Consider the following 27,806-nt stretch of genomic DNA (forward strand, 5'->3'; position numbering starts at 1 on the left):
GACCATTCTGAAAGATATATAATAGAACACATTTACTGTCTTCAAATTTGCACATCTCCACCTTTCATCTTATCATTTCAGCTAGTACCTCTTCCATGTCTTCTTGTTCCAGCCAAAGCCTTAATCTCTTCTTTCCATCCATCCAGTCCCTCCCAATGAGGAGGAGTGGGCAGGGAGTGTGGAGGGATCAGCATTTCCTTTAAAGCCTGTATGACAAGTCTGTTCTGCATTGTATATTACCCTGTAGGAAGTCCACTTACCAGTTCCCCTTTCCTGGTATTTTTGGGGGTTTCTGAGGAATACTTATACTTTCCACAAGTCTGTGCTGATAGTCACTTGTTTCTCTGCCAGCCTCCTGCCCCAGGAAATTCTGCCAGTGACCTCTTGCCATCCTATATGTGGCTTCTCTGAGAAGCTACTTAATCTCTCTGTGCTGTCCCAGGAACCCAGCTCTTTCCTCACCACAGCCAAGGATAAAGATTTTAAGTCAGAGATAGGGTAATGGTGGTATATTAGGAAAAGGGAACAGCTGGAATGAAACAAAGTGGAAAATGTCAGAGAGCATATGGAAAAAAAGAAAGTGACCAGCAGTTAAGAGAAGCAGGCAGAAGAGTATTTTAAGGGGTCAGACCTGATGAGATGCTGTAAGAAACGGAGTCTATGTTGAATAACAGCTACGTTAGATGCTGTGGAATCATTCCAGCTGAAATCGAAAAAGAGATGGCTTCAGGACTGGCAGAAAAAGGATAAAGTAAAAGGAAATGGAAGAACAGTAAGTTAACTTTTACTGATGAGTAAGCAACCTTCTGAGAAATAGAGAAGTATTAAAAGCACAAATTGCCTGGCCAACCACAACCGCTTGAGGGCGTTGCAAGCTACATGACTAAACCAAAAATCTGTCCCCGTAGCTCCCTCTTCCGGCAGATAGGCGCTACACACTAAGGATGATATCACTTTAAAAAGCGCTTGCCAATCAATACACATACCTCTGTGAGAACCGTATTTATAATAATGCGACGAGGATTTTGTTGTGCTTTCAGACAAAAAAAGGAGTATTAAAAAATATGAGCCACTCATTTTTCTTCGGCTTTATTCAACATTCACATGATCGCATCTATGTAACTGAATCTTTCAGTTCAGTTCAGTCGCTCAGTCGTGTCCGACTCTTTGCGACCCCATGAATCGCAGCACGCCAGGCCTCCCTGTCCATCACCAACTCCCGGAGTTCACTCAAACTCACGTCCATTGAGTCGGTGATGCCATCCAGCCATCTCATCCTCTGTCGTCTCCTTCTCCTCCTGCCCCCAATCCATCCCAGCATCACAGTCTTTTCCAATGAGTCAGCTCTTTGCATGAGGTGGCCAAAGTGCTGGAGTTTCAGCTTTGGCATCATTCCTTCCAATGAACACCCAGGGCTGATCTCCTTTAGGATGGACTGGTTGGATCTCCTTGCAATCCAAGCTCTCAGGAGTCTTCCTCAACACCACAGGTCAAAAGCATCAATTCTTTGGTGCTCAGCTTTCTTCCCAGTCCAACTCTCACATTCCATACATGACCACAGGAAAAACCATAGCCTTGACTAGACAACCTTTGTTGGCAAAGTAATGTCTTTGCTTTTCAATATGCTATCTAGGTTTTACATAGTATTAACTCATGTGTGAAACCTCACTTTGGGGTACTTTTGGATTTAGCAATCATCCAACTTTCAGAAACTGAACAAGTCTAACATTTCTGTTCTCTAACTAGAGACTAGATCCCTTGATATTAGAAATGCTTCTCATTCATCACCTTATCATTATTGTTCCCCACAAGCTTATATTTGTTGGAGAGTCCTGTAAATATTCACTGGGGATTGTGTTGCTCTTGTGGTCTTTGAGAAAATTACATGAAAAGTGTATTTTTCCTTTATACAGAATGAAAGGATGTAAGAGCTCTATCAAACTATAAAAGATATAAAGTGAAAAAGCATGGTGCAAGAGACTGTAAACCAGTTTATACCTTTTGTGTATACAGTGTGTGTATATATATATATATACACACACACAATTATACACATTTCCCTGTGTATAAAGAGAAATTAGTAGTTGCTTGTTGTACATGCATGGGGAAACTCTGAAAGTATATATATATACTAGGGCAGGTGGAGAACTGGGAGAAAAAAGTGGAAGATCTTGCACTATATACTGTTTATATATCTATAACACATGCAAGTATTATTTACTCAAAAAAGTAGGAAAAAATGACAATGGTATTTATAAAACTGTTGACTGATTTTTAAATTATCACCAAGAACTTCATTAAATAGAAATCTTGATTTTATACTGTCCAAGTATTAGCATGTGAAAAATACATGTATAAGGATATACTTCACCAGGATCTTAACAGCAAAAACCTAGAAATAAATGTTGGTGGGCAGGTTAAGTAAATCATAGGGCATCTATACAATTGAATACTAGAATATTAAATAGAATGACAGCAATATTGATATGCTGTCACAGAAAGATGTCCACAATTGCCTAGTTAAAAAAATAGCTGAGAAACACTGTGAATGGTCCTACTTGTATTTGTACACATGTATACATATATATGCATATACGTATTTACTACACAGGAGTCCAAAATACCACCAAACTTTTAGTTATCCCTAGCAGACTTCCCTGACAATCCAGTGGTTACAATTCTCTGCTTCCACTTCAGGGGGCACAGGTTCAACCCCTAGTTGAGGAAGTAAGATTCCCACATGCTGGAGTGGTCCAAAAAATGTCATTAACTGCTAAGATGTAGGTAACTAGTCAAGAATCCGACTGCCAACACAGGAGACATGGATCCCCTGGAGTAGGAAACGACAACCCACGCCAGTGTTCTTGCCTGGAAAGTTGCATGACAAGACTGGCAGGCTTCAGTCCATGGGTTTGCAGAGTCTGACACAACTGAGCACACACACACACTTTGGGACTTACATGGGCTACCTTTGACTTTGTAAAACACGTGCGTAAACATTTTAACTATAAACAATAAGAGGCAAATATACCAATTTCCACCCGCCCCCCCAATAAGCTTATATGGAACTTTCAGTTTCTACATCAATTTTAATGTTTGCACTAACCTGTACTTGTTTTTCGAAACTTTTCAAGTATTTACATTTGTGATGAGCAATTTCCTTCATTAAACTTGACAGGAGCCACTGTGTTCTTCCATCTCTACAGTAAGCATCCCCACCCTGCAATACCCACATAGCTTTATTAGACTTATGCTTTATTGCTCCAGAGCCAGGACCCTTCCAACTGCAGTGCACGTGTCCCAGTGAAATGACCCAGCCCCACCTTCTCCAGTGCTAACTAGCCATTGACACACTCATACTTGAAGACAAAGAACTCATCATTTCATAACACTGATGGAGGAATCGTGCAAAACCTATCCCACAGAATGGCCATTTTCAAGATGCTATTAAAGTTTCCCCCCTAGTTATAACCACTCATTTTCAATGAGTAACACAACTATACAAAACCTATTCACATAGTGACTAGATGTGGTTACAGGTCTATTCATATTGACCAGATTCACATAGCTGACTGATGTGTGAAGTTCCACATATCCTTGTCATGTTGCTTCTTGACCTATGTATTCATTTGTATGGGTGAGTCATGGAAATCCAATGAAATATACACGCATACATGACAAGTGAAAAACCTCAAGTAATGAATTTGCCTAAGATTTACAAATTTACCAAATGGCATTTCTTGTCCCCCATACCTAGGCCTTACTTGGCTATCTCAGTAACACAAATTTTTCTCTGCACAGATTCTACATGTGCATACCCTATATGTGGGAGAGTGGAAGAGAAATTGGAGTAAATTTGTTCTTTGGAGTAAACAACCTCTTAAACTCCTTCAATGTGTCTGATTTCAGCAGTGCCTACCCACCCGCTCCTTCCACCTTTCAAAAACCTTTGGCTCTCGTTATGACTTAAAAGTATACTAACAGCACCTATTTGGTGAATGTCACTACTATAGAACACCAAGAGCCAACTGCTTCACCCAGCACAATTAAGCTGTATATAAATAAAATCTTAACACAGCAAAAATGACAGTAGCTTTAATTACTAAATCCCAAACTTTCTAGCATGAAGTCTAATGAGATTATGCCACATCTTTTTCAAAAATCTGGTCAAACGATTTTCTAGGCACCTCAAGGTGAACCTGCAACTATGTACTAAAGGTGATTTTTCTGCAGGCTCTCTTCCACCATTCCCACCCTCTTTTTAATACCATCTCCCTGCTGGTATTCCAGAAACTTTCCCACTCTTAAGCACAACTCCCAAACGTGTGCTTTTAAAAATCAGTAGCTTATAAGTAAATCTACCTATGAGTGTACATATAGAGAATTCTAACTACAACCTCCAAATTTTTTATTTATACTCACTCACTACAGTTCTAATTAAGGCCATGTTTTCTTGACATTTCTTACCTCCAGGTTACTACTAAAACATCTGGTAGACCAAAAACCTTGAACTCTAACCCATCCCTAACTAAATAAATAAATTACACTATTTGGAATGCAACAACTTTATTGAAAGAAAAGTGCAATGTAATTTATCGAAAGCTTAAAAGGGAGAACTTAAAACACCTCCCCTTAAGCGCAGGACCAAGTGCAGAGTGGACTCTTTCTGGATGTTGTAGTCAGACAGGGTGCGGCCATCTTCCAGCTGTTTCCCGGCAAAGATCAGCCTCTGCTGGTCTGGGGGGATGCCCTCTTTGTCTTGGATCTTGGCCTTGACGTTCTCGATGGTGTCACTGGGCTCCACCTCCAGGGTGATGGTCTTGCCGGTCAAGGTCTTCACAAAGATCTGCATCCCACCTCTGAGGCGGAGGACCAGGTGCAGAGTGGACTCCTTCTGGATGTTGTAGTCAGACAGGGTGCGGCCATCTTCCAGCTGTTTCCCGGCAAAGATCAGCCTCTGCTGGTCTGGGGGGATGCCCTCTTTGTCTTGGATTTTGGCCTTGACGTTCTCGATGGTGTCACTGGGCTCCACCTCCAGGGTGATGGTCTTGCCGGTCAAGGTCTTCACGAAGATCTGCATCCCACCTCTGAGGCGGAGGACCAGGTGCAGAGTGGACTCTTTCTGGATATTGTAGTCAGACAGGGTGCGCCCATCTTCCAGCTGTTTCCCGGCAAAGATCAGCCTCTGCTGGTCTGGGGGGATGCCCTCTTTGTCTTGGATCTTGGCCTTGACGTTCTCGATGGTGTCACTGGGCTCCACCTCCAGGGTGATGGTCTTGCCGGTCAAGGTCTTCACGAAGATCTGCATCCCACCTCTGAGGCGGAGGACCAGGTGCAGAGTGGACTCCTTCTGGATGTTGTAGTCAGACAGGGTGCGCCCATCTTCCAGCTGTTTCCCGGCAAAGATCAGCCTCTGCTGGTCTGGGGGGATGCCCTCTTTGTCTTGGATCTTGGCCTTGACGTTCTCGATGGTGTCACTGGGCTCCACCTCCAGGGTGATGGTCTTGCCGGTCAAGGTCTTCACGAAGATCTGCATCCCACCTCTGAGGCGGAGGACCAGGTGCAGAGTGGACTCCTTCTGGATGTTGTAGTCAGACAGGGTGCGGCCATCTTCCAGCTGTTTCCCGGCAAAGATCAGCCTCTGCTGGTCTGGGGGGATGCCCTCTTTGTCTTGGATCTTGGCCTTGACGTTCTCGATGGTGTCACTGGGCTCCACCTCCAGGGTGATGGTCTTGCCGGTCAAGGTCTTCACAAAGATCTGCATCCCACCTCTGAGGCGGAGGACCAGGTGCAGAGTGGACTCCTTCTGGATGTTGTAGTCAGACAGGGTGCGCCCATCTTCCAGCTGTTTCCCGGCAAAGATCAGCCTCTGCTGGTCTGGGGGGATGCCCTCTTTGTCTTGGATCTTGGCCTTGACGTTCTCGATGGTGTCACTGGGCTCCACCTCCAGGGTGATGGTCTTGCCGGTCAAGGTCTTCACGAAGATCTGCATCCCACCTCTGAGGCGGAGGACCAGGTGCAGAGTGGACTCCTTCTGGATGTTGTAGTCAGACAGGGTGCGCCCATCTTCCAGCTGTTTCCCGGCAAAGATCAGCCTCTGCTGGTCTGGGGGGATGCCCTCTTTGTCTTGGATCTTGGCCTTGACGTTCTCAATGGTGTCACTGGGCTCCACCTCCAGGGTGATGGTCTTGCCGGTCAAGGTCTTCACGAAAATCTGCATCCCACCTCTGAGGCGGAGGACCAGGTGCAGAGTGGACTCTTTCTGGATATTGTAGTCAGACAGGGTGCGCCCATCTTCCAGCTGTTTCCCGGCAAAGATCAGCCTCTGCTGGTCTGGGGGGATGCCCTCTTTGTCTTGGATCTTGGCCTTGACGTTCTCGATGGTGTCACTGGGCTCCACCTCCAGGGTGATGGTCTTGCCGGTCAAGGTCTTCACGAAGATCTGCATCCCACCTCTGAGGCGGAGGACCAGGTGCAGAGTGGACTCTTTCTGGATGTTGTAGTCAGACAGGGTGCGGCCATCTTCCAGCTGTTTCCCGGCAAAGATCAGCCTCTGCTGGTCTGGGGGGATGCCCTCTTTGTCTTGGATCTTGGCCTTGACGTTCTCGATGGTGTCACTGGGCTCCACCTCCAGGGTGATGGTCTTGCCGGTCAAGGTCTTCACGAAGATCTGCATCCCACCTCTGAGGCGGAGGACCAGGTGCAGAGTGGACTCTTTCTGGATGTTGTAGTCAGACAGGGTGCGGCCATCTTCCAGCTGTTTCCCGGCAAAGATCAGCCTCTGCTGGTCTGGGGGGATGCCTTCTTTTTCTTGTATCTTCCCCTTGACATTCTCGATGGTGTCACTGGGCTCCACCTCCAGAGTGATGGTTTTACCAGTGAGGGTCTTCACAAAGATCTGCATTGTCTGTTGGAACAAAAAAGTAACACAAAAAAGAGCCCCACCATTTAGCAGTTAATTCACGGCTCAACCAACGCCTAATGTTAAAAACTTCACTACGTACCAGCCAAACAACTAACTTGCCCAACAACTCACAAGCTTAACAAGCTCAAAAACAGTTTCAGGTACTTGAGAGAAAAGCAGGGAAGCCTGACCCAAATCAATTCATGGGCCTCACTTATCCTCCCCCCTCACTGGATGTCTGTCCTTTGTCAACACTGCAGCGTCCACCCCAGGCCCAAACCCTGTGTCCCAAGACGAGTAAACACGTCCCCACATACACGACGAGAGATGGCCCCACCCTAGATTATGAGCCCACAGAAGGGCTGATGTCTCCTAACTGCGGTGGCCAGCGCGTCCCCTCCCCCATCGCGGGCGTAGGACGGCTCAGTGGCGTCTGCAGTAAGTAGCCCCCGAAAGACAAGAAAGCTTGTCGTGCTGTAGCCCACAGGCTTGCAGAGTAGGACACGACTGAGCGACTGAACACCACCACCACCACTGCGACAGGAAATCGAGTAGTCGCACCTGTCAAACCGTGACCTAATATTCGACTCCCTCACACGTCACCCAACCCGCGTCCCACAGAAAGCTGAATCCCGCCGCCATGGAGAGATCACGGGCCTCTCGCGTTCACTTGACACTCACAGTCCCTTCCCCACCCCCCATCCTCGCGTCCCACCTCAGAACCAGCTTCAGAGCCTGCCTTCTCCCACTGAGAGATCAGGAACGGCCGCCATTTTGCCCCGTTCCTACCCCTCAGGGCCACCCTGCTGCTCGCGCGCCCGGGGGAACTGTAGGCCCCGTATGCCCCTCGGCCCGCGGTGGGCCGGTGAACCACCCGCGTCCCCAGCGGCTGCGCGGCCGCAAGACCCCCGGGACCCCTCCTCACCAATTAGTGGTGGTGGCAGCAGCGAACACAGAAGAACGAAAACTGAACTCCCGGTCCGGACGCAACTGCCTGCGCCACACCCGGGGCTTCCTTATATAGTCATGGGTAACCCCACCCCCCCCATGGATTCTTCCGCAAAAAGCCAGGAAGGGACTACTTTTCGCAGGCCTCCCACCCTCTAAAGAGAAAAGCAGTCCCCAAGAATCGACTCATTCTTCTCTTAAGATGCTCTCTTATGAAGACTGGGGCTTTGGGACCGATTCTGCTAGGGAGCGGGCGGCCGTCCTGAGCGGCCGAGCGGAGGGATCAGCTCGTTCGTTGAACAGTAGACAACGGAAGCAGCCGGACCTCGATTTGCCCGGAAGTAGGCGGGGAGCGGCAGGCGCGAAAACCCGGCACGGATTTATCTGGGCGTCCGGAATGGGCTGTCCAGCCAACCGGACCCGTTGCCCCCTCCTCTCAGACCGGACGGGCCCCGCCGTTCGCGAGACCCGCCCTAGGCGGACAGTGGTCCCGTCAAGCGCCTCACGCCAAGCCAGGGTCCGGATCCCCAGGCGCGGACGCCTCCCTGCCCCTCCCCCCACCTCGCGAATAAAGAGGGGTCTTTATTCTGGATCTACTTTAGACAACGACAGTATTTCCCTAACCCCCTTATCTTCAGCCCGTCGCGAGGCCTCCCCCGGGGTCCAGCCCCCAACTTATGGCGGCCGAGCCCGTCCCCCACCGGGCGGGCACCGGGACAAGGTGAATGACTCGGCAAATATCAGGGCTATGGTCTAAAGCCCGCCTCAGACAGGTCGTCAGAACCCTCAGGAATTCCTCCGAACAGGAATGAAAAATAAGTTTCCAAGGGAGAAATCCCTATGGCGGGTGTACATTGAATTTTGAAAAGAAAAGCACAAATTCCACACAGCTGTGTAAAACTCTTTGAGCTGGACCTGGAAGCTGATAGAACTTTCCAGATTGCTCTTTAGGCTTCCTGGTTTGTGCTTCATTTGTAAACAGGGAGGCGTCAGGATTTGAATTCTGTTGATATTTATTTGAACTCAGAAATCAAAAATCAAACCTGTTTAAGCCCAAGACTTTAAAAAGATATTAATTGAATCTAAGTCCTGTTTATTCCTGGGGGTGAAATTAATATCCCAAACATAAAACTTAATTCTATAGGCAAATTTCATTTGGGTAAAAGGATTACGATTTTTTTTTGTTTTTTATGACAATGTATTTTGTGATTGATTTCTATGTCATTTCTGTAGCAGATTTTTAAACGTATTTAAACCATATGAATATGATGAAACCTTAAAACACTTTAACATGTTTACATGAAATTTACAGTGAAAAATCTTCCTCCTGTCTGCAATTCCCCAGCTACTGTTCTTTCTGGACTCTTCTAGAATATTTCCTATTTCTATAAATGAGAGGAGAGTGTTTTTAAGTTTTTACCACTAACGCCTTCAAAAATATATGTATATAGAAAAAGAGGCAACCAACTAAAATATTCTGCCGTTAGGAAAAGACTGCATTCCTGCATTACATAATTTAAAGATTATACATAAAATGGGAATAAAAACAAAACTGGTATATATTTTCTTTGGTAATCCATATATATGTAGTTACGAAAAAGATTCAAGCAGTTTTCTAAACAGCCTGTGTCAATTTTTAACATTTTTCAGGATGAGTTTATTACTGGGAAGTTAAAATGTCACTTTTCATGTTAGTAGACCCTAGGGACTAAGAGACAAAGTTGGTGATTAAATAGTTAATCCCCTAAGGGGTTATAAGAGGAAAGAGTAAGGGAGATCCTTATAAATTAAGGGGTCTTTCACTCAAGAAAGCAGCTATACTTAACCACGAGAGCAAGCAGGCTTTCTCAGCAATAAAACCATGCAACAGAAGCATCAGGCAGGCCCCCAAACCAATGAAACAATGGTAGAATGAGACCCCATCCTGCCCACTGAGCTCAATAACATTGATTCCTAGGACATGCTCCTCTGGGCACACTAAAAAAATATAAAGAAAGGGTGACATTATACTGAAACCTGACATGTTTTACCATTTTTAGTATATGTTACCACCTTTTTTTGCTCATCTCTATCATGCCATGACCATCCTGACTCGACCACGTAGGGATAAGAAAACTACACTGCCCAATATGGAGGAGGAACTGATGATGGAAGCTTTATGTCTATGTGAGAATGAGGAAGATGGTTTTCTCCCCCTCCCCAATTTTCTTTTGATTATAAAACTGTAGCCCACTAAGTACCTGGCGTGCAGCACCTCTCACCCAGCCACTTGTAAGCCTTACAATCATCTTAGTCTAATAATTCACTTTTTATTTATCACTTTGCCTCTCACCAAATTTTTTTCTGTACTGAAACTTACAGAACTGGAGCTCCTTGGAGCCCCTTCTCCCTGCAAACCACATTTCTGTGGTTTCACAATGACTTCTAATACATATTTCTGTGAAAGGTATTTCTAAATTTTTGGAAAGGGGATTTAAAGGAACAAAACATTGAGGCTCTAAGTTTTTGTTTTTGTTCCCTCCCTGCCAGGCTCCCTAAATTTCAGAAAGAAATTTACAGAGGAACAAAAAGGTGAGGTTCTTTCTCAGATGACCAGGCCTGGCTTCAAACCACACCCTGTTTGCTTTGGGCTGTTCCTTTGCTGCAAGCCTTGTGATTCATGCTGTTTAAAGCCTGAGTCACAAATTTCTTTTAGAATCCAAAAGGTACAGAGAAAAACAGGCCTGACTTCAAAGACATGGGAGGAAAGAAGGATAAAGAGGAGAGAGAAGAGAGGCTCAAAGGAGGGGGAGGGGAGGGGAGGGGGGAATAGGTCAAGGGTTATCTCCAAAGAGAAAACTATATTCTTATGAACTGAAAACACGGATGTTGCTCTATCAGAAGAGTTCTCTGCAATACCCTTGCAGTCTCTAATTTAAGTCTAATTGTGGGTTTGGTTGAAGCAAATAGAAATAAAAATTTGCCCAAGGTCTAGCCCTGAGGTAAGAGGGAGGGGAGAGAAAAATGACCTCTCCAAAGACAGGTGGCTGCCATTTCTCCAGAGCGGTAGTTTTCAACCATGAGAGATTTGGCCCCTGGGTGGACATTTGACAATGTCTAGAGACCTTTTTTTTTTTTGGCCCAGCCCTAGGCTTGTAGCATCTCAGTTCTCCAACCAGGGATTGAAACCAGGCCACAGCAGTGAAAGCACAAGTTCTAACCACTGGACTTCCAGGGAATTCGCAGGAGCCATTTTTGGTGGTCACACTATGCTACTGAGGTTGAGGGGTGCCCCTGATATCTAGTGAGAAAGGCCAGGGATGCTGCTAAACAATCTGCAGTGAACATTCCCCCACAATACAGAATTAACTTGGCCCCCAGTGTCAGTAATCCACTGTGTTGACAAACCGTGCTCTACAGAGGATTATTGTTGTTGTTGTTACAACTGCTTTTCTTTTTGCTGAGAAGGGCTCCCAAGATTTAAATGTCCCACTTGGATTCAGTAATCCAAGTCACGCTCCTAAAATCCCCTGACCTAGAAAGCAATGTGCTAGAACATGCCAGAAGCAGGATGAGTCACTGGATCCATTTTCAGTTTCTTCCACCCACTTATCCGTCCTTTGCAAGCACCCCAGAAAGGATTGCTTCAGAGCTGGCACCAATGGAAGAGTGACAGAGGCCCAGCAACAAGGCAGAATTGGCAGGCAGGCACGAGCATGTGATGAGCTGAGCTCACAAAGGGCCTGGGTGTTGGGCTGCAGGAGATTGGACTGCCTGCCTTTCCTCCTTTCCCCAACAGATTCAGTTCCCCTTGAAGGTCACAACACTGTATGGGACTTAACTCAGCATCATGAGAATGTCCACAAAATAACCAACAAACATTTTCCTCCCAAGAGAGAGGGTGAAATCAGAGAGCTAGATGGGAAAGTTTTGCCTTGCAGTGCCATCAGTTATATAACCATAAAAGGAAGTCAAGGAAACCTGCTGCTTGGGGAAAAAAAAGAAGCCCTAGAGACTCTGTTCCTTTCCCTGCATACATGTGTGTATTTGCATTGTGTGGGCAGAACACAATCTTGCCCAGCTTCAAAACAACCCATTTCATAACCCACCAGTGAGAAAATCATACTGAAGTTCCAGTCCCCAATTTTGCCTAGTATAGGAATGTTAAGCAGTTAGTTAACTTATTGGGTCTTTGCTTTGTTTTGTGTTTTAATTTGTCGTTTTTAGATTGTGGCAAAATACACACAAAATATATCCTCTTAACCACTTTTAAGTGTACAAGTCAGTAGTGTTAAGTATATTGTAGGGGAGGAAAAATTATTTTCCTTTTACCCTTCTGAGTTCTTAGCCAAAACACCTGTAAAACGAAAGATTTAGCAAGAGATATTAAAGACAAAAAAACAATAGTTTATTAACATGCACACCTCGTGTATGTTAGGGAGATACTCCAGAGGGAAAATGTGTCACTCAGAGAGGAGACTTTAGAATTTAGGCTTACATACCATTTTAACAGGCTTCCCAGGTGTCTCGGATGGTAAAGAATCTGCCAGCAGTGCTGGAGACCGGAGTTTGATCCCTGGGTCAGGAGAATCACCTGGAGAAGGCAATGACAACCCATTTCAGTATCCTTGCCTGGAGAATTCCATTCAAGAGGAGCCTGAGAGGCTACAGTCCATGCGGTCCCAAAGCAACTAACACACGCACATCCTCTTAATATAGAAAGGTCTCTTAAGGGAGAGTAAATGATTTTTACTGGGAGAACAGAAGACTAGATAGAGATATGATAGTTTGTGACAAATTTCAGTGTCATTTTAGTCTCTCCTATGTCAAAAGCCAATCTTCTCTGGTTAGTTAAACTCTTGGTAAGAGGATCTAGGACCACTGAGTTCCTTTTGAAGGATCTGTGTTTGGGCAGATAAGGGGAGTTCAGTGAAAACCTTGCTTTGCTGTTTTTCAAGTGCCAATAGCTCAAAATAATATCAAAGGAACATATTTTCGGGTGGTATATTCTGCTACCCTTCAATTTTCAGTTCACGTGCAACCATCACCACCATCTGTCTCCACTCTTCATCTTGCAAGACTGAAACTCCGTACTCATTAAACACTAACGCTAATCCTTCACGCCCAATCCTTGGCCACCATCATTCCTTCTGTCTCCATGAATTTGACTGGTTTTTTGTTTGTTTTTTACTCCTGGCAGAGTGTACGCAGGGATGTTAGTTCCCTGACCAGGGTTGAAACCCCTGTCCCCTGCAGTGGAAGGATGGAGTCTTACCCAGAGGACCATAAGGGCAGTCCCATGAATGTGGCTACTTTTGGTACCTCAGAAAAAGGGCTTTGATTTTTTTTAAATTGTGAAACCAGATCTAATGATTGGAAAACATTTTTTTCCCCAAAGATTCAAGACATCTTTTCTAGAAAGCTCCATTTCCCAGCACAAGCCTTGTTCTTTCTTCCTTATGGTGTTTTTTTCTTTATCATTGTGCCATTAGAAATATTTAATCATAAGATACACAATAAAACAGAAGCATATGATTCATTTTGTGTGAGGTCTGATAACTTTAATCTCAACTTTTTTTTTATCTCTTAAAACCTTGTTGACATTTAGGGAGAAATAACCTTCATGGAATTTCCTTACAAAGAGAAGCTGTCACTGGTATTTCACGCCCCAACTGGTGAGTCATTTCATGATTTCAGTTTCATCTCAAAACATGAGGGCTGTGCAGAGTCAGATCCCACCAGCTCTAAGCTGAGCTGTTCTTATGATTTAAAATATGAGGTCAGATCAAATGAGAGAAAGGATTTGATGGCTGACAAATTCGTTATTACTGCAAAGAACTGCCAACCCCACAGAGTGCAACAGGATCCCTTCTTTTAATAAAATAGCTTTTATTTTTAATGATAAAATACAGTGTACAAATATAGGTTGAAAAGGTTTGTGCACCACAGCCATTCATGCATTCATCTGTGGCCTGTTAGGGAGGAAGCGGGAAGCAAAATGCCACCTCCTCGAACTGCTGGTTTCCTTTTGGGTGGCTGCCTTTGAAAAATGGTTGTTACTGAGAGCAGAAAAAAGGGCAAAGGCCAGCACAATTGCTCAGAACTTTGAAGGACTTCCAAGCTTGCCGTCTCACGGCCTGGAATGAGTCACCAGGCCTCTAACTGCAGTCAAATGCCAGGAAGCAGGGGTAAACTCCCTAAATGACTGTTCTCACTTTTGCCGTGGTTTCAGTCATCACCTTAGGTTTTGCCTTGACATGTTTCTTGTAACTGTTTCCTTTTGCCTCTTCTAACAAAATTACTTTGGGAGTGTTAGGGAGTTAAGCAAGGGGAGGTCACATCTATTGTAAAAATCTCATTTTCACGTAGTGACTGGAGGAGTAATCAGTTCAGTCCCTCAGTCCTGTCCAACTCTTTGCGACCCCATGGACTGCAGGACGCCAGACTTCCCTGTCCTTCACCATCTCCCAGAGTTTGCTCAAACTCATGTCCATTGAGTCCGTGATGCCATCCAACCATCTCGTCCTCTGTCATCCCCTTATCCTCCTGCCTTCAGTCATTCCCAGCATCAGGGTCTTTTCTAATGAGTCAATTTTTCGCATCAAGTGGCCAAAGTATTGGAGTTTCAGCATCAGTCCTTCAAATGAATATTCAGGGCTGATCCTTTAGGATTGACTGTAATACTGCCTGTTATAATCACGTCTGAGGTGTTTGTATGGTGAACACCTGCATAACTTGAAGTAAAAGGAAATCACGAAAAAGAAAAAAGGAAACTGTCGTGGAGATGCCGGGGATCGAACCCGGGGCCTCATACATGCAAAGCATGCGCTCTACCACTGAGCTACATCCCCCTCCCTCCTTAATGTGGCTTCCGTAATTCTCTGCTATAGTCTATTCTTTAGATCTTTTTTTTTTTTTCAAATAAACGTTTGTATATTTATATGGGTGTTCCAGTTTAGCAAAAACAAACCAAAATAAATCCAGACTTGACTTTTATGTTTCTGAACTAGGCCTGTGGTTCATAGCTCTGCAGCCAAAATTCTGATACCGGCACCAAGGAACAAAGGGAGACAGACCTATTCGTGAATGTTGCTCCTCACAATCAGAAAAGAAGGAAAGGAAAATAAAGAGTTTCTTTCCAACGAATAAGGACTTGCCCCCACTGTACCCCCACCCAGAAATCTCTGGTTTCTTGTTCTTTACAATCATTCCAACTTTCGGTGACTTATATTTTTATCTATGTATAACTGAAAAAGAATATATATATGTATGACCAAATCACTTTGCTATACATTTGAAACTAACACAGCACTGTAAATTAACTATACTTCGATGAAAATGGAGTGTCCTTCAAGTCAACAAGTTGCCATTCACCGGTTAGGTGAGAGACAAGGAGAATGCAGAAAACTGAGGCTTCTTCACCTTTTCCCACCAGCACTTGAGATTTCCTGGCAGAAAGAGTCACAATGATGTGCAGAACACACCTGAAAATACCCTGCTACCTCAGTCCTCAACTGATCATCTCTCTTCAAGTCTGTGGATACCTGAACCTCTTCACAGCAAAGTCCAAATGACCTGGTACCCAGGACACTGGAGCCAGCAGCTGTGATTTCATTACCTTACCTCTCTGGGCCTCCTCTGTGAAATGGATATTTGAATAGTAACTACTTCATAGAGTGATTGTGACCATTGAATGAGTTACACAGAGAAGGTTGATCTTTTTAATTATTTTTTCATTTTTATTTTTATTTTGACTCCAGAAACAATTTGTATTGGGTTATAGCCAATTGACAATGTTGTGTTAGTTTCCGGTGAACAGTGAAGGGAGGCCACCTTACATGTACCCATTCTCCCCCAAAGTTCCCTCCCGTCCAGGCCGGCACATAACATTGAAGAGAGCTCCATGTGCTGTACAATAGGCTTTTGATTGTTATCCATTTAAAATATATACTGTGTACATGACCTTCCCAAACTCCCTAACTATCCCTTCCCTGTGGCAACCATGAGTTCATTTTCTAAGTTTGAATCTCTTTCTGTTCTGTGAGTAAGTTCACTTGTATCATTTCTTTTTATATTCCACATATAAGGGATGTCAAATGACATGTCTCCTTCACACAGAGAAGGTTTAAAACAGTGCCTGGTAGAAGACCCGTACCCTAAAATGCCAGTTCTCATTATTAAAAATGCTGTTATATGAACTCCAGCAAAGGCCTATTGCTTTGCATAATCACCCCATGTGTGGACTGATGCTTTGCTGATGCTGTTTGGTGAAACAGAGAAAGAACAGGAGGGCACTGGGGTGAGGTGTGGAATGGAGCTCTGTAGAAAGCCATCGTCTGACCTTATTCCCGTAGCTCAAGGGGACAACCACAAGAGCGACCTTACCTGCAGAATGGAAGAGGATGATGGCTTAGGCGGAGGTATTCTGGACCTGGCTTGGAAGCCAGTTGAGGGGTTGTAGGAGAAGGCAATGGCACCCCACTCCAGTACTCTTTTTTTTTTTTTTTTAAACTTGACATAATTGTATTAGTTTTGCCAAACATCAAAATGAATCCGCCACAGGTATACATGTGTTCCCCATCGTGAACCCTCCTCCCTCCTCCCTCCCCATACCATCCCTCTGGGTCGTCCCAGTGCACCAGCCCCAAGCATCCAGTATCGTGCATCGAACCTGGACTGGCAACTCGTTTCATACATGATATTATACATGTTTCAATGCCATTCTCCCAAATCTTCCCACCCTCTCCCTCTCCCACAGAGTCCATAAGACTGTTCTATACATCAGTGTCTCTTTTGCTGTCTCGAACACAGGTTTATTGTTACCATCTTTCTAAATTCCATATATATGCGTTAGTATACTGTATTGGTGTTTTTCTTTCTGGCTTACTTCACTCTGTATAATAGGCTCCAGTTTCATCCACCTCATTAGAACTGATTCAAATGTATTCTTTTTAATGGCTGAGTTATACTCCATTGTGTATATGTACCATAGCTTTCTTATCCATTCATCTGCTGATGGACATCTAGGTTGCTTCCATGTCCTGGCTATTTTAAACAGTGCTGCGATGAACATTGGGGTACACGTGTCTCTTTCCCTTCTGGTTTCCTCAGTGTGTATGCCCAGCAGTGGGATTGCTGGATCATAAGGCAGTTCTATTTTCAGTTTTTTAAGGAATCTCCACACTGTTCTCCATAGTGGCTGTACTAGTTTGCATTCCCACCAACAGTGTAAGAGGGTTCCCTTTTCTCCACACCCTCTCCAGCATTTATTACTTGTAGACTTTTGGATCGCAGCCATTCTGACTGGTGTGAAATGGTACCTCATAGTGGTTTTGATTTGCATTTCTCTGATAATGAGTCTCCAGTACTCTTGTCTGGAAAATCCCATGGACGGAGGAGCCTGGTAGGCTGCAGTCCATGAGGTTGCTAAGAGTCGGACATGACTGAGCGACTTTACTTTAACTTTTCACTTTCATGCACTGGAGAAGGAAATGGCAACCCACTCCAGTATTGTTGCCTGGAGAATCCCAGGGACGGGGGAGCCTGGTGGACTGCCATCTGTGGGGTCACACAGAGTCAGACATGACAGGCAACTTAGCAGCAGCAGCAGTCAGTTCAGTAGGTGTCCCTGAGTGCTCTGCTCCAGACAAGCCCTATCACGTTTCCTCTCTGTGTAAAACTTAGAATCAAATCCATACTCCTAACTGTGGCCTTTAAGGCTCTCAGTGATCTGGCATCTCCGTGATCTGGCATCTGGGGGCCCCTGCCCCGCCAGTATCCCTCCCTTACTCCCCTCCTCCTCTCTGGGAGAACTCTAGCCACACACCTGTCTTTGCTGTTCCTCAGGCAGATCAGACTCCCTGCACCTCAGGGCGTTTGCACTTGCCATTCTCTTGGCTTGGAAAGCAGATACAATCATGATCATCTTTTTCTCACTGTCAGGGTCCTCAGAAAGGCCTTCCTGACTACCTCTCTGAAAGGATCTGTGGGGACATCCCTGGCGGTCCAGTCCTTAAGACTTTGCCCTCCTACTTCAGGGGGGTGAGTTCGATCTCTGGTCGAGGCAATAAGATGCCTCCTGATGTGCTGGTGGCCAAAAAAAAATTTTTTTTAGGTTTTTAATAAAGGCACCCATGAATCCTTTGCATTCACTTTGATTTGTTTTGTTTTTCTTCATAGTATATATCCGTCTCAGTACCTGTTTTTACACTGTTTGTTTATCGTCTGTGTCCCTGACTTGGTAGGTTCATGAGAGCGGAGCCTCCTCTGTCTTGCTTTCTGCTCTAACTTCTGTGCCATGAACAGTGCCTGACCGACAACTACTCAGTAGATAGTCATAGAATTAGCGTGGGGGAAAAAAAATGAACAGACAAATAAATGAATGAAGACTAGGAGCCTGGGGAGAATGATAGCTATATTTAAAAAGTTCAGTCTGCAAGTGAATTAAGACGAGAAAACAGTTCGGTTTAGAGTCACTCTGTTTCAAATCCATTAACATTTTCTGAAGGCCAACCTCTGGGCCGGCGCAAGACCTAAGAAGATGAAATATTTGCAGCAGAGTGAGCATCTTCTCGGAGAAGGCAATGGCACCCCACTCCGGTACGCTTGCCTGGAAAATCCCATGGACGGAGGAGTCTGGTAGGCTGCAGTCCATGGGGTCGCTAAGAGTGGGACACGACTGAGCGACTTCACTTTCACTTTACGCTTTCATGCATTGGAGAAGGAAATGGCAACGCACTCCAATGTTCTTGCCTGGAGAATCCCAGGGACGGGGGAGCCTGGTGGGCTGCCGTCTGTGGGGTCGCACAGAGTCGGACACGACGAAGCGACTTAGCAGCAGCAGAGCATCTTCTGGTTTTAGAGGGAAACAGTTTTATTTGGGGAAACCATTATATAAACCAAACACTTGATAGCCGCGTTGTGGCATGCCGGAAATGGAAAATTCCGCTTCAATGTGAGAACTTTTTCTTGTAACCAAGGGAAGAAGTGAGGGCGCTCGTGGGTGACTGTGACCAAGTAATAAGACAACCCCCCGACCAAATCTCGCTTGCTTGCCAGGTTTATATTTTTAGAGAAGAGTAAGGAATTTTTATGAAAGTCGAAGAAGTGACTTGAAAGAGAAATGAAAATAAAATACAGGCGATAGAAAATAAGCTGCCTCCCCGTCGGGGAATCGAACCCCGGTCTCCCGCGTGACAGGCGGGGATACTCACCACTATACTAACGAGGACTAGCTCTAGCAATAGCTTTTCAGCTCAGCCCTTAAAGGTATACTTGGAGTTCCTTAGCGTTCCTTAACTAGTGACATGTTCTAAACGGTTAAATATCTCATCTTTTCTTACAAAATACAAAAAGGCAAAGTTCCACTTCATTTAATTCCGTCTTAAAGAGTCCGTTTCCTCCTCGGCTCATGATTTAGTCGCGAGGGTTCTGAGAACAGAAATTAATAAGCAGCAAAAAATAACCCGCAAAAAGTAACCAACAGACGTCAATAAACGTCTAACAGAGGTAGTTTATGAAATGAAAGAAATGGAGTCAAGTAATTCTTGGACTTGGATTTTTCCAGTCGGAGAAGTGCGAGGAAGTTCCCATATCGTCTGGCTTCCCTTTGATAGTACTCGAAGCTGTTTTAAACAAAGAAAATGAAATCCTTTTATTAATTCGAAAGAATCATTTCGTCTTGTGTTCCTTCGATACAAGAGGAAGGGGGGGTGGGGGGGGCGGAAAAACAAACATCGCTGCCGAAACCCGGGATCGAACCAGGGACCTTTAGATCTTCAGTCTAACGCTCTCCCAACTGAGCTATTTCGGCTACTGGCGGCGTTAGGTTGCATTTCTTCCCTCCTCGTGATCTAAGGGCCCGCGTCATCGACCAGGAGATCCCCTGCTGGGGGACCTGGATCAGCTGGAATGCACGCATTTCAGGATTGCCCCGCACCTACCCCCTCTCGTCCTTCAAGGTCGTCGCTTCCGAGAAGCTTTCCCTGATCACGCCTCCCACCACTACCCCAGCCCTGTATAGTTGACTATTAGCCTAGGTACTGTTTTCCTTGTCCATCATCTGTGGCTTCCCTTCCCCAGCTAGAATGACAGATCCATGACGGGCAGAGGAGTCATCAGCCTCGGTCACTGCTGTATCGCTTAAGGCCGACAACAGTGCCAGGCACTTAATAGGTGCCTAAAAATATTAGTTGAATCTTACCTTTCTCAGAGTTCCGCTTTCTCAGGATCTCTTCTCTGAGCAAAAGAGTAAGGTCTCCCCTTGGGTGCAGCTCCCGGAGCAGCCCAAGGCACAGCAAGGATGCTGACCACGCCAAGGCGTGGGGATGCCCTATGGGCCAGATTGTGGCTTTCTCGCGGCAGTAAGTGACTCAAATCCAGACTCTAAGCATAGCCACCTCACCCGTGACACCTGCTCAGCTTAAAGGCACCAAGAAATCAGCAGGTCTGCATCCAGGTTCGGCTCTCCCTGCTTCCCTGCCCTCTGGGAGATGGGTGGGTGGGGAGTACTGTTTGGGAGAGGTTGAGCAAGTGGGTAGGTCCTTCATGATGTGAAGTCTTTTAATAAGTGTTTGCGAAGCACTTAATATCTATGTGATCCAGTCACAAATACGGTAACAAAATAGCTCCTTGTGATAGGAATGTTAAGAAGCAAAATAAATGGTAGTGAGGGGGTGGAATACCTGGTTATGGGGGCAGTAAGAGGAAGGGAATGCTGGGAAGACTTGGAGAATGAAGAGCCCGCTGAGGAAGAGCCTCTGGGGTAGAGGCAACAGCTGATGCAAAGGCCCTGGGGCTGAAAGAGTCCGGCTATTTGTAGGAATGGAAAGGAAGCCAGTATGGAAGAGGCAAAGAGGGTGAGGGGGCAGAAGGTAGGAGGCAAGAAGAAAGAAGTGGACAGAGGCCAGGTCTTGCCCGCCTTGAAGGCCATGGTAAAGGGTTTGTACTTTCTTCTGTGTGGGAAAGCCTCTGGGGATAGAGTGATATTATTTATGTCTTAAAGTCTCCCTTGGCTTTCTTGTGGAGAATGGACAGGAGGGACTCAAGTGGCAGCAAGGAGACCAGTGAGATGCTGACAGCTCAGAATAAACAATACACCAAAGCAGCATCTCTAGAATTCCTTCAGGAGAGAGGGGATATGGCAGGAGACCCTACTGCTGCTTTTCACGAAAGCATAGTAGTGTATCAACTTGATAAAAATCCAGTATGGAAGAAAGGAAGGAAGGAAGGGAAGGAGAGTGAAAAAATTCACGGAAGTACAGAATTTTGGAAAGGCAGAGTCACTCCCACCTTATCCCAGTTTCCCCAGAAGTAACCAGTGTCTAGACCAGATTGTGATTTATGTGAGCTTAGACAAGTTACTGGACCCTTTCTCTGTGCCTGCATTTGATCTGTTTAATATCATAAACTGACCCCCACCGGACTTGCTGTGAGGACTAAATGAGTGCACACCTACTAAGCGCTTCTGCATACTATCCTGTACACGATAGGAGCTATATACTGTGCGCTCTAGTTGTCATTAATTGTGACCAGATCAGAAATGTAACTAAGACGACATTGCTAATCAACTATACTTCAATATAAGATTTTGTTAAAATTTTATCCAGATTTATTAAGATATAATTATTTAACATTGTGTAAATTTATGGTGTCCAATATGATTAGATACATTTATATAGTCGGAAATTAACCACAGTACAGTTTTTCATTATCTGACACAATAACCATTTCTTTTTTTTGGTCATGATAGCATGTGAAATCTGTTCTCTGAGCAATTTTCATTTTAAACTATAGTCATAATGATGTGTTAAAATAAATTTTCTTAAACATACAAATATGAATACACTCACTGCAAATTTATTCTTACATAAAAGAGAGCTTATGCTACCTCTGGTTGAGTACCAAGCCCTTTTCGCTATGTTCTTGGGGCCACGGACATTCTTCGAGATTTACACGTGCTGGTCACAAATGGGATTAGCATGGTTTCGTTTAATTTACCTGTATGTCGTACAGTGTTTAAGAAGACCTTTTGGAGATTTTAGTGAATTAAAACATCTTGTTAGCCTCCCCGTCGGGGAATCGAACCCCGGTCTCCCGCGTGACAGGCGGGGATACTCACCACTATACTAACGAGGATGCAACTTATTCGATATTCTCCAGCCGGACCCATAAAGAAATACTCTTCTTCCGCTGCCACATCTACTCCGCGCTACGATCTCCACCCGCTCAGTGCTGGGCGTCCCTGGCTAGTGGGCTCCCCGGGATGTGGACCTATTTGAATTGGTAAAGGCACTCACGGACTGAATTCTGAGTGTCCAGAACGAACGCAATGTTTGGGAAAAGAGGAGAAAATGCGATTTTCTATATCCTCATTCCAAGAACAGAGTATTCGAGGAAAGGGGATGTAGCTCAGTGGTAGAGCGCATGCTTTGCATGTATGAGGCCCCGGGTTCAATCCCCGGCATCTCCACATTTTCTTTCTCTGTTGTTTTTTTTTTTAACCACCTCCTCTGGATCAGTCACACAGCAAACCAGGAAAGGGGACCTAAATTCTCCGTACCATCTGACTTAAGAAGTGGGCTTCATTGGAGAGGGCTGCTGCTGCTAAGTTGCTTCAGTCGTGTCCGACTCTGTGCGACACCATAGACGGCAGCCCACCAGGCTCCGCCGTCCCTGGGATTCTCCAGGCAAGAACACTGGAGTGGGTTGCCATTTCCTTCTCCAATGCATGAAAGTGAAAAGTCATGTCTGACTCTTCGCGACCCCATGGACTACCAGGCTCCTCCGTCTATGGGATTTTCCAGGCAAGAGTACTGGAGTGGGGTGCCATTGCCTTCTCCATTGGAGAGGGCAGTACTAGTCAAATGCCCCTGGTCTCAATCACAGATGCCCCTGTCCTCTCCCCTGAAGATTCCCATTCAGGTCAGCAGGGAGCCTGCGGTTTTAAACTAACACTCCTAGTGATTCGGGTCATCAAGCAGTTAGAAAACACTAACTTTCTAAGGAGGGCTTTGCAACTGGCCATTCATTCATTCAAGGACTCCTAAGCACCTAGTGCAAAGAAAAGTGGACACACTGAGCACCTACTGTGTGCTCCGGTAGTATCAATTACCCTTGTATCCCCAGATACGGCATGCAAGATTTCACACCCCTCCCAGACTTGGTATTCCAGTTTAGGAAGCTAGCAATAAGCAAGGAGCAGTGAATCTTATGAAGACAGTAATAGTGATGACATGGAGACAAAAGGGGGAGGATGTGGGAGCTGTCATAGATAAAGTGTGTGTGGCCAGACACTGTCTGCAGAAACAGAGGGCATAGCAGATGCAAAGGCCCTGAGGTTGAGAGCAGTGGGGGATGGAATTTGCCTTCAGTGAATGAGAGTAGGAGAGAGTTCACTTCCACTGTATAATTGTAAGGGATTTGATTTAGGTCATATCTGAATGGCCTAGTGGTTTTCCCTACTTTCTTCAATTTAAGTCTGAATTTTGCAATAAGGAGTTCATGATCTGAGCCACAGTCAGATCCCAGTCTTGTTTTTCTTGACTTTGTAGAGCTTCTCTTGGCTCCTGTGGGTAAAGAATCCATCTGTGTGCAATGCAGGAGAAGCAGGCAGACATGAGATGGGTCCCCAGGTCAGAAAGATCTCCTGGAGGAGGGCATGGCAACACACTCCTGTATTCTTGCCTGGAGAATCTCATGGACGGAGGAGCCTGGTGGGCTACAATTCATAGGGTTGCAAAGAGTCAGACAAAAAAAAAAAAGAGTCAGACATGACTGAAGTGAGTGACTATGCATAGAACTTCTCTACCTTTGGCTGCAAAGAATATAATCAATCTGATTTTGGTATTGACCATCTGGTGATGTCCATGTGTAGAGTCCTCTCTTGTGTTGTTGGAAGAAGGTATTTCTTATTGACCAGTGTGTTCTCTTGGCAAAATTATGCTAGCCTTGGCCTTGCTTCATTTTGTATTCCAAGGCCAAACTTGCTGGTTACTCCAGGTATTGCTTGACTTTCTACTTTTGCATTCCATTCCCCTATGATGAAAAGAGGATTTTTTCTTGGTGTTAGTTCTAGAAGATCCTGTAGGTCTTCATAGAACCATTCAACTGCAGCTTCTTCAGCATTAGTAGTTGGAGCATAGACTTGGATTACTGTGATATTAAATGCTTTGCTTTGAAAACAAACCGAGATCGTTCTGTTGTTTTTGAGATTGCACCAAAAACTGCATTTTGAACTCTTTTGTTGATTATGAGGCCTACTCCATTTCTTCTAAGGATCCTTGCCCACAGTAATAGATATAATAATCATCCACTATTTGTCACAGTGGAATTGACAAATAGTTTCAAGGGATTAGCTCTGATAGAGTGGCTGAAGAACCATAGACAGAGGTTCATAACATTGCACAGGAGGCAGTGATCAAAACAATCCCCAAGAAATAGAAATGCAAAAAGGCAAATTGGCTGTCTGATGGGGCCTTACAAATAGCTGAGAAAAGAAGAGAAGTGAAAGGCAAAGGAGAAAAGAAAAGATATAGCCATCTGAATGCAGAGTTTCAAAGAATAGCAAGGAGAGATAAGAAAGCCTTCCTAAGTGAACAATGCAAAGAAATAGAGGAAAACAACAGAATGGGAAAGACGAGAATACTGGAATGGGTTGTCATTTCCTTCTCCAAGGACAAGAAAGTTAGAGATACCAAGGGAACATTTCATGCAAAGATAGGCACAATAAAGGATAGAAATGGTATGGACCTAGTAGAAACAGAAGAGATTAAGAAGAGGTGGCAAGAATACACAGAACTAAACAAAAAAGATCTTAATGACCCAGATCACCACGATGGTATGATCATTCACTTAGAGTCAGACATCCTGGAGTGATAAGTCAAATGGGCCTTAGGAAGCATCACTACAAACAAAGCTAGTGGAGGTGATGGAATTCCAGCTGAGCTATTTCAAGTCCTAAAAGATGATGCTGTTAAAATGTTGCACTCAATATGCCAACAAATTTGGAAAACTCAGCAGTGGCCACAGAACTGGAAAAGGTCATTTTTCATTTCGATCCCAAAGAAGGGCAATGCCAAAGAATGTTCAAACTATCGCATAATTGCACTCATTTCACATGCTAGCAAGGTCATGTTCAAAATCCTCCAAGCTAGGCTTCAACAGTATATGAACAGAGAACTTGTAAAGGCAGAGGAACCAGAGATCAAATTGCCAACATCAGTTGCATCATAGAGAAAGCAAGAGAACTCCAGAAAAACATCTACTTCTGCTTCATTGACTATGTTAAACCCTTTGACTGTATGGGTCACAACAAACTGTGGAAAATTCTTCGAGATGGGAATACCAGACCACTTTACCTGCCTCTTGAGAAATCTGTATGCAGGTCAGGAAGCAACAATTACAACTAGACATGGAATAACAGACTGTTTCCAAATTGGGAAAGGAGTACGTCAGGGCTGCATATTGTCATCCTGCTTATTTAACTTGTATGCAGAATACATCATGAGAAATGCTGGCCTGGATAAAGCACAAGCTGGAATCAAGACTGTCGGGAGAAATATCAATAACCTGATATGTAGATGACATTACCCTTATGACAGAGAGCAAAGAGGAACTAAAGAGCCTCATGATGAAGGTGAAAGAGGAGAGTGGAAAGCTGGCTTAAAACTCAACATTCAATAAAACAAAGATCATGGCATCTGGTCCCATCACTTCATGGCAAATAGATGCGGAAACAATGGAAACAGTGACAGACTTTATTTTCTTGGGCTCCAAAATCACCGTGAATGGTGACAGTAGTCATGAAATTAAAACACTTGTTCCTCGGAAGGAAAGCTATGACAAACCTAGACAGCATATTACAAAGTGGAGATATCCATATAGTCAAAGCTCTAGTTTTTCCAGTAGTCATGTATGAATGTGAAAGTTGGACCATAAAGAAGGCTGAGTGCCAAAGAATTGATGTTTTCAAACTGTAGTGTTGGAGAAGACTCTTGAGAGTCCCTTGGACTGCAAGATCAAACCAGTCGATTTCAAAGGAAATCAGTCCTGAGTATACTTTGGAAGGACTGATGCTGAAGCTGAAACTCCAATACTTTGGCCACCTGATACGAAGAACTGACTCATTGGAAAAGACCCTGATGCTGGGAAAGATTGAGGGCAGGAGGAGAAGGGGACGACAGAGGATGAGATGGTTGATGGCATCACCTACTCGATGGACATGAGTTTGAGCAAGCTCCAGGAGATGGTGAAAGACAGGGGAAGTCTGGCATGTCTGTGACCCATTGGGTCACAGAGACTTGGACACAGCTGAGCGACTAAACAACAGAAGAGGGTTGACTCTTCCAACACACTGAAAGACCTGTTGCAGGGGAAGAATGTGATATGTTTTAAATGGCTCCCTCTGGCTGCCATGTGGAAAATTGATCATAGTTGGGCAGAGGGGACCTGAGACCAGCCAGGAAGCCACTGCCACGGCCAAGTGGGAGCTGGTGGTGGCATCCTGGCAGTGGAGGTGGGGGTGGCCCAGTAGTGGAAGTGGAGAGAGCAAGGGGCAGATCCTGGAAGTGAACCAAGAGACAGACCTGGCAGATGGCTTAGATGTGGGCAGAGGAGTAGAGACCTCCTGGTTGGGGAACACTAGGGCCATGCTCGGAGAAGGCAGTGGCACCCCACTCCGGTACTCTTGCCTGGAAAATCCCATGGATGGAGGAGCCTGGTAGGCTGCAGTCCATGGGGTCGCGAAGAGTCAGACATGACTGAGCGACTTCACTTTCACTTTTCACTTTCATGCACTGCAGAAGGAAATGGCAACCCACTCCAGTGTTCTTGCCTGGAGAATCCCAGGGACGGCGGAGCCTGGTGGGCTGCCATCTGTGGGGTCGTACAGAGTCGGACACGACTGAAGTGACTTAGCAGGGCCATGCTGTGGAGAAAGTGAATAGCTTTGGAAATATTAACCCCCATGTATCTTGGTTGTTTTGTCTTATGTATATATATTATGGAATGTATGTGTTTATTTTTTGGCTGCACTGCAAGTCTTGCAGGATCTTAGTTCCCTGACCAGAGATCAAACCTGGGGCCCAGCAGTGAAAGTGCAGAGTGCTAACCACTGAACCACCAGGAAATTCCCGAATTTATGTGTTTCTATTAGTGCAAGTTGATTCAGGGCAAAAACCTAAGTAAAAGAAAAATGATCAACTTCTATAGGCTCACTGTGCCCTGTATCACCACTAAGACGTTTGTGAGCATTTACCCAGACTAGTTTCCACATGTGTGCATGCATGTGTTGAGTGTATAAGCACGCGCAGGCAGGATGTTCCCAGGCCCCTCCCCCCCGCCCCCACCAATTTGGAGATTCACCAAAAGAACTCACTAGATTCAGTATATAGCTGTTGTCAGTTAGGATTTATTACACAGCAATGTAGACGGCGGGGAGCTGACCCCGCCAGCTCCACAGGAGCCAGCTGGAGCCCTGGGGGCCCTCCCTGGCTGCGGCAGGGGAGGGGCTTGCACCATACCGGCAGGGAACAAAGAGCCCTGCTGCTCTACAAGGGACTAATGTAGTCCACAGAGCATGTTTAAAACGGGACCAGCGTGGGAGATAAAACCATTATCCATTTTGTAATAAACAGTTAAAAAAGTCACCCTGGGTTGGACTGCCCAGGATGGCAGCAAGTTGTGCCCAGGATTGAGCCAAGAGGGTGTCCCAGGGCTCCACCTGTTTCCTGGGTGCAGTCTGGATTCAGGGCGGCCACAGTGGACCCTGATGGCTGCCAGGCCCCCTTGGCCTGCACGCATCAGTGGTCACGGGTGGGTGGCCAGGCTTTCTCAACATCAGCGTGCACGGCCTGTGGGAGCCACTCAAGGTACTCAGTCAGCAGGTCTGCAGAGAAGAGAGGGAGGGCGGTCAGAGTGGCTCTGTGCCTGCCCGCCAGTTGCAGGGCAGACCCTCCCACCAGCCCCAGGTCCCCTG

The 27,806-nt window shown here is 45.4% G+C and overlaps 2 protein-coding genes and 5 non-coding genes across 9 annotated transcripts in view; 1 reads left to right on the top strand and 6 right to left on the bottom strand.

Annotated features, from left to right (window-relative positions):
* Positions 1-4,549: 4,549 nt before the first annotated feature.
* Positions 4,550-7,986, bottom strand: UBC (ubiquitin C). The gene is made up of 2 exons (XM_006049999.3): positions 7,830-7,986; positions 4,550-6,907 (listed from the first exon to the last, which is right to left on the bottom strand). Exon 2 carries the CDS (start codon positions 6,902-6,904, stop codon positions 4,604-4,606), a length of 2,301 nt encoding a protein of 766 aa, XP_006050061.3. The 5' UTR covers positions 6,905-6,907; positions 7,830-7,986; the 3' UTR covers positions 4,550-4,603.
* A 6,624-nt stretch (positions 7,987-14,610) lies between these two features.
* TRNAA-UGC lies at positions 14,611-14,682 on the bottom strand. The gene has a single exon. It is a non-coding gene; the product is annotated as a tRNA-Ala (tRNA).
* Positions 14,683-18,989: 4,307 nt separating this feature from the next.
* On the bottom strand, positions 18,990-19,061 carry TRNAD-GUC. Its single transcript has one exon. It is a non-coding gene; the product is annotated as a tRNA-Asp (tRNA).
* A 509-nt stretch (positions 19,062-19,570) lies between these two features.
* TRNAF-GAA lies at positions 19,571-19,643 on the bottom strand. The gene has a single exon. It is a non-coding gene; the product is annotated as a tRNA-Phe (tRNA).
* A 2,252-nt stretch (positions 19,644-21,895) lies between these two features.
* Positions 21,896-21,967, bottom strand: TRNAD-GUC. The gene has a single exon. It is a non-coding gene; the product is annotated as a tRNA-Asp (tRNA).
* A 262-nt stretch (positions 21,968-22,229) lies between these two features.
* Positions 22,230-22,301, top strand: TRNAA-UGC. Its single transcript has one exon. It is a non-coding gene; the product is annotated as a tRNA-Ala (tRNA).
* A 4,918-nt stretch (positions 22,302-27,219) lies between these two features.
* Positions 27,220-27,806, bottom strand: part of DHX37 (DEAH-box helicase 37) — a 31,105-nt gene continuing 30,518 nt past the window's right edge. For 2 of the 3 annotated variants that reach the window (XM_006050000.4, XM_044930290.2), the window contains exon 27: positions 27,220-27,716. In XM_006050000.4, the coding sequence (XP_006050062.3) occupies positions 27,631-27,716 (86 nt within the window). In that variant the 3' untranslated portion in view covers positions 27,220-27,630. The remainder of the gene's footprint in view (positions 27,717-27,806) is intronic. The other variant, XR_006545582.2, reaches the window with a different exon arrangement.

The sequence above is a fragment of the Bubalus bubalis genome, chromosome 17 (genome assembly GCF_019923935.1).
Source record: "Bubalus bubalis isolate 160015118507 breed Murrah chromosome 17, NDDB_SH_1, whole genome shotgun sequence".
Taxonomy (NCBI): domain Eukaryota; kingdom Metazoa; phylum Chordata; class Mammalia; order Artiodactyla; family Bovidae; genus Bubalus; species Bubalus bubalis.

Bases quoted from the DNA above. Each gene is read 5' to 3' on its own strand.
- UBC (XM_006049999.3), bottom strand. From the start codon at position 6,904: ATGCAGATCTTTGTGAAGACCCTCACTGGTAAAACCATCACTCTGGAG.